Source organism: Epinephelus moara, chromosome 17 (assembly GCF_006386435.1).
Source record: "Epinephelus moara isolate mb chromosome 17, YSFRI_EMoa_1.0, whole genome shotgun sequence".
NCBI lineage: Eukaryota > Metazoa > Chordata > Actinopteri > Perciformes > Serranidae > Epinephelus > Epinephelus moara.
Genome location: NC_065522.1, coordinates 30,072,698 through 30,079,432, shown reverse-complemented (window position 1 = coordinate 30,079,432; position 6,735 = coordinate 30,072,698). Strand labels below are relative to the sequence as shown.

Here is a 6,735-nt window from a genome sequence, read left to right as displayed (position 1 = left end):
TGTACATGTACAAACATGCATAAATACCTACAAGTTCATGTACACATACACACACATATAAATAACAACACACATACAAAAGACAAGCCAGATTAAGAATGCTCACAGGTTTGATTGTCTAGGATCCAATTTTTAAGTTACACGTTAAAAGACCCAAAAGATGGACACTCTGTTATCTTGACAGGTAACTTGTTCCAGTTTAAACTTCCCTGAACTGACAGAACATTCTGAGCGAAGGNTTATCTTGACAGGTAACTTGTTCCAGTTTAAACTTCCCTGAACTGACAGAACATTCTGAGCGAAGGTTGATCGTCTAAACTGCACCTCACAAACCCCTCTGGTAGCAGCCCTTGTCCCAATGCCCCTGTCGGGCTTTCTTTTTATGAATAAATTCTACCAGAGGTGGCGCGTATAGTCCATTTAGAACTTTGTAGATGACACATGCCTGTTTAAAAAGCTTAAAATGATCAAAACTAAAAAAAATCATACTTTTTTAAGATGTTGCAGTGATGGTGTGAGTGTGGGTTTTTATCAAATACCTTTAATGCTCTCTTGCATAATTGTTCAATGGGTTTGAGTGTTGTCACACCTGTGAAAGACCAGTTTGTGAAGCAGTAGTTGATGTGAGATAAAATCATACAGTACAGTTACGTCCTAGCGGCACCAACTGTCAGAAAGGGTCTGATTTCTTTAAAATTTTGTACATTAAAATTGATGGTGTTAGAGACCTTCTTGATATGAGATTTAAAAGTGAGGGTCGACTTCAGTGTCTTGACCTCAACTATCATGTGAGTGTAGTCAACAACTGGGGGTGCTGTCAGATATGGGTAAAATATGGATAAAATTAATTTTCACCCATTTAGAAATTAGATATTTAAAATCTGATTACACAAGTGTGTTTACCATCCCCTTAAAGTCCACAGTGTACTCTCAATTCAGTATTTAGGCTACAACTTCCAAATCTAGGAAAAACACTTATATTTTTTAAAAACTACAATTCCCTGGGACTTAATACATATCAGCAACATAGTTGTAGTTCAAAAGCTAACGGTTCTAAATAGGGTTGTAAAAAGATATATCTACCCAATATATCTAATATCTAGTAAAGCCGAACTAGTAAACACACTGCACTTAGATGAACTATGTTAAGAAAAAGTAAAGATGTCGGCTAATTTTCGATATTTTAGCTAATACGCTAGAAACTGAGTTTTTGGGATGGTAGGTTTGTTTGCGGCTTGCTGTAAAATAGGGTCGTAAAAAGATAGATCTACTGAATGTATCTAATATCTAGTAAAGCCGAACTAGTAATGACACTGCACCAAGATGAAATATGTGAAGAAAAAGTAAGGATGATGGTTAATTTCAGATAATTTAGCTAGTACTGTAGAAACAGCGTTTTTGGGACTGAATATTTGAATAGACCTATATCAAATATCTAGTACAGCCGAACTCCCATGTCATTATCATTATTATTATTATTATTGGTGGGAAATTATAACAGACGAATATATTTGCTGTTTTAATATCAAGAACACTTTTGTGTTTTTGTGTGTATACAGGACGTTGTTGAATCAGGGAATTCGTGTGTCCTCCACAATGGATCCTAATTGGCTTTACATTGGCATTGTTTCTGTGGTACCGGCACATAATTTCAACCCATTACGTGCTGCCACCACGGAATGAGGTGTTAAGAGGTCGTGGTCATTTCACATATTTCTGTGAGATCAGGTTGAACAGAGTAGATCTAAGCGCAAGCAGAGGCTATTTGAGTGTGAGGGCAGGGTTTGAGGGAAAATATTACAAAATCTGAAGGTGAAATCAATAAATAGCAGTTGAGAATGGAGCGCTCCTACGCGAAGTTCAAAAGTTCCTCCGCAGATGTCTTTATACAAGTGCCTCGAGCCTCCTTTATTTATTTATGTTTTGCCTTTATTCACTGATGTAACGTTTTTGTCCCGATATTTTGTGATATCTTTGTATATATATGTTCTTCAATAATAATAATAACAATAATAATAATTTAAAAAATAATAATAATTGGCTTCCGGGTCACGCAATGTGCCAGATATGAAAATATATAAAGTGTATAAAAGACCCGAATCTCGGCCGTTATCCATTTTTTCCGTTTTCAATTTAAGCAAAAAATCGGAAATCGGAAAACGAGTTGTTATCCGTTTTCTCATTTTGGTTCTGGAAACAAATATTGAAAAAACAAGTCATTATTTTGTTTTGTTATATTTGGTTTTATATTGAAAAACGAATGAACGAATGATACCAGAAGCTAACGACACCAGAGAAGCTAACGACACCAGAGAAGCTAACGGCACCACAGAAGCTAACGACACCACAGAAGCTAACGGCACCAGAGAAGCTAACGACACTAGAAAAGCTAACGGCACCACAGAAGCTAACGCGGCGTATAATCGTCGACAGACTGAATATTTATTTAACAAACCTGCAGTTATATCATTAATGATGAACTTGTAATGTTTAATGAACAAACCTGCTCTGTGTAACCGAAGCTGAGGGTTGAAAACAGCGTCCATTAGTTTCCGTTGTCGCTCGTTCTCCTCTTTTGATCGACAAAGTTCCTCCTCGTACTCTGCTATCGTTCTTTCAAACAGCCCAAATATCTCTTCAGCAGCCGCAGTTAGTCGCTGCTTCACCAACGATCTCAGCATTTGGACTTTAGACATGTTCACACTTTAAAAACACAACAAAAGAGACTCTGCTAACACACGTTTCCACCAGACGCCATCTTGTTCAGTGTCAAGTTAGCGACAGTAAAGAGTACAGCTTCCGGTAGAGATGAGCTCATGGGCTTCAAAATAAAAGTGCAGTGCAGTGCAAAAGTGTTGGAATTGTGGGCTTACTCAGCAACAGAAACATGATGGAGAGATGCAAAAAATCCTTAGAGTGACTTTATCGAGGCACTTACCAGTGTATACCCTAATCCATTAGTTAACTCAGTAAAATACTACAAACTGGGAAAAGAGAATGATAAAATCCACACAGACCATGTACACAAGGACACAAAATTAAGATTACTAAAAATTAATAGACAGTTTACACAGGGAATCCATAAGTGTAACATCAGAATGGTTACATCCAGCCTTTAAAGGGGAACTAATTTTGTCTAAATCAGTGATAGGATGTTCAAAAATAATAGGGTACTCAGACAGCGTCAAACAACATCAAAATACATCCACTTGAAGTGCATTTCTTTTCACACAGATAGGCTCGGATTGTTAGTATAATTATCTGACAACATAACGGAAAGGAGAAATGAACGCCTGTGTTTACCCTTAGCTGGATTTGGACATGTTCCTCTGCCTGTTGCAATTTTAGTATATGTGCTACCGAAGTAACACTGCTCCCTCGTAGTGTCCTATTATTTAATATAGCATGCGCTCACGGGCTGCAGGCAGATCAGCCCTAGCTTCGTACTGGAGAAATATCAAATATTGAACATCCTATCACTCAATTAGACAAAAGTAGATCGGAAAATAGGCCCCAGATTGAAAAAAACATTAGTACCCCTTAAATATTTTGATGGGCAGTTTACACAGATAGTCCATAAGTTTAACGTCCAGGAAATAAAATCAAACCTGTAACACATAATCCATCAGGATAACTTTTTTCAAAAGCTGAGTGTTGCTCCATTGTTATCTGCTGTGTTAGCTGATCCAACCATTGGCAGATGATGATTTCTTTCTGATTCTTAATAGTACTGTTTTCTTGGCTATAGTTCACAAGTAGGGCAGAGCTGCCAACTCTTTTCCAATGAAAGTAGCTAGCACTAGCTCCAAAAAGTCTCTTAAAGTCTCCGGATGACATCATATGCTTACATGGATGTTGATGATGTCTTCGCAGACTGAATCACCGTGACCTTGATCTAAACCTTCAAGGTAGGTAACCTGTTTATTTCTGTTATTTTCAGCCATGACTGAAACATTTAAAGATATATCATTTAACACCATGGTTCATCCTGTCTGACATTTCTGCTGTGCTTATTTTATGTTGTGAGTTGCTTTATTGCTTCCCTTGCTTTCACTCGCCTCTGCAGCAGCTGCTCCTCTCATCCATGGATCAGATCAGCTCTGATTGGAGCTCTTGATCAGTTATCCACCCCATGACTCATACTACTACTGCTAAGGAGACACACAACAAAAACAACCAACGAAGAGTTCCACATGCACTGCCTTTGTGAACCCGTAAAACCTCTGAATTTCAAGAGGGGACACAGAATGATACAGATGTACCCAAAAGACACTAAAAACGGCATGGGAGCTAGGTAGAAAAAAGGACTGTTTCTATCAAAGGAGTTTGGTGACTGTGGACGGGGACAGCAGCAAAACCTATCTTAGCCACATAAAAACAGGGTCACCTAAACAATATCCACATCAGTTTAAGTGGACACTATATTGAAAGTTTTTTCAAGACCTAACCACGCTGTCAGACAGCCCTTTACAACTGAAAACTGATGCAGTTACATGATGCTCTCCTAAAAGCAACCAGACTCCACTGACAGAATCAGTAATTTTACCTCACAGAACACAATGAGTCGCTGGTCTTCAGCTGCCCTTCGATTGGACAGTTAGTTTGTGTTATTGTGTGACTTTTGGAACCGAACTAACCATGCCAGTTCTCTTGTCTGCTTCTCCCAACTGGGAGAGTAAAGCTGATAACACACAATTCCAAATGAAGGCTGAGTCATGAAGATCGCTCAGCGATGTTTACATTTTTTTTTTTATAAATTTACAAAAATGTCTGAAAAGATGTTTTCACTTAATCATTATGGGCTATTTTGTGCAGATTCTTAAAAGAAAGCAATGTTCAAATCAGTTTTAGAATTTAGCAGTCAGAGTACCTCTCCTGCTCTGGATCCAAGTACAGGAAAGAGCCAAAGTGCTGCATGCCCTGCCCCTAACAAGCAGCAAAAGTCCAGTCACCACCAGATAACAGGTTTTGACCCAGCTTGGCTGTCAGAGGGGAAATACTCCCCCTGGCTGTACAAGACTGATATTGGTCAATGAGTAAGGAAGTAAATACATACATTTAAAAACATACATACATACATAAAAGTTCGGGTCTGTGTCAGTCATGAGTCTTTTTAAAATCTTATTCCAAATAGATTTTTTTGACTGAACAGCTGAATCACTTTTCTCCCTCATGAATTTTCATGTGTGTATGTAAATATCCATTTTGTATACATGATTTCCCACATTCAGATCAGCTAAATTGTTTCTCTCCTGCATGAGATCTCATGTGTTTCTTCAGATTTCCATTTAGACCAAATCTCTTCCCACACTCAGAGCAACTAAATGGTTTCTCTCCTGTATGACATCTCGTGTGTCTCTTTAGATCTCCACTTTGACCAAAGCTTTTCCCACACTCAGAGCAGCTAAACAGTTTCTCTCCTGTGTGAGTTCTCATGTGTTTCTTCAAATCTCCACTGTAACCAAATCTTTTCCCACACTCAGAACAGCTAAATGGTTTCTCTCCTGTATGAGATCTCATGTGTACCTTCAGATGTTCACTTCGACCACATGTTTTCCCACACTCAGAGCAGCTAAAGAGTTTCTCTCCTGTGTGAGTTCTCATGTGATTATTCAAATCTCCACTGAAACCAAATCTTTTCCAACTCTCGGAGCAGCTAAATAGTTTCTCTCCTGTGTGAGTTCTCATGTGTTTCTTCAAAACTCCACTGTAACCAAATCTTTTCCCACACTCGGAGCAGCTAAATGGTCTCTCTCCTGTATGACATCTCATGTGTACCTTCAAATCTCTACTGTAACAAAATCTTTTCCCACACTCGGAGCAGCTGAATGATTCCTCTCCTGTATGAGATCTCATGTGTATCTTCAAATCTCTACTGTAACCAAATATCTTCCCACACTCAGAACAGCTAAAGAGTTTCTCTCCTGTATGAGATCTCATGTGTCTCCTCAAAACTCCTCTGTAACTAAATCTTTTCCCACACTCGGAGCAGCTGAATGGTTTCTCTCCTGTGTGAGTTCTCATGTGTCTCCTCAAAAGTCCACTGTAACCAAATATTTTCCCACACTCACAGCAGCTAAAGAGTTTCTCTCCTGTATGAGATCTCATGTGTCTCTTCAGATGTTCACGTCGAACATATGTTTTCCCACACTCAGAGCAGCTAAATGGTTTTTCTCCTGTATGAGATCTCATGTGTCTCTTCAGATGTTCACGTCGAACATATGTTTTCCCACATTCAGAGCAGCGAAATTGTTTCTCACAAACAATCAAATCATTCACAGGGACTTCATCATTTTTCAGACAGTTTAAACCTGACTGATGTTCTCTGCTCTCCGTCCAATCATCACTGTCTTCAGCCTCAGGTTGTAAATGTGTATCTGGATCTGAGTTCCTGGCTGGTTCTGCTCCTCCACAGTCCTCTCCCTCTGCTTCTGTTTCCATCTGTTCAGTGTGTCTTTGATGAAGCTGTGAGGACTGAGGTTTGTCTTCATCATCTTCACTCTTCACACGGACAGGAGTGGATGTGAACTTGGTGATATCATCCTCCTCCAGCCCTTGAAGCTGCTCTCCCTCCTGACTGATCCAGAGTTCCTCCTGTTCCTCTTTAATGTGTGGAGGCTCTGGGTCCTCCTGGTCCACACTGGAGCTCCACTCCTGCTGCTCAGGGGGAACCTCTTCTTTAACCACCGACAGCTGCTGGACGTCTGCAGGAAACAGGAAACACACACACACACA

General features: G+C 39.5%; 1 protein-coding gene across 1 annotated transcript in view; it reads right to left on the bottom strand.

Annotated features, from left to right (window-relative positions):
• Positions 1–2,802, bottom strand: part of LOC126404300 (gastrula zinc finger protein XlCGF57.1-like) — a 33,838-nt gene extending 31,036 nt beyond the window's left edge. The window contains exon 1 of the mRNA XM_050067448.1: positions 2,504–2,802. Within this exon, the coding sequence (XP_049923405.1) occupies positions 2,504–2,696 (193 nt within the window). The 5' untranslated portion in view covers positions 2,697–2,802. The remainder of the gene's footprint in view (positions 1–2,503) is intronic.
• Positions 2,803–6,735: the final 3,933 nt, after the last annotated feature.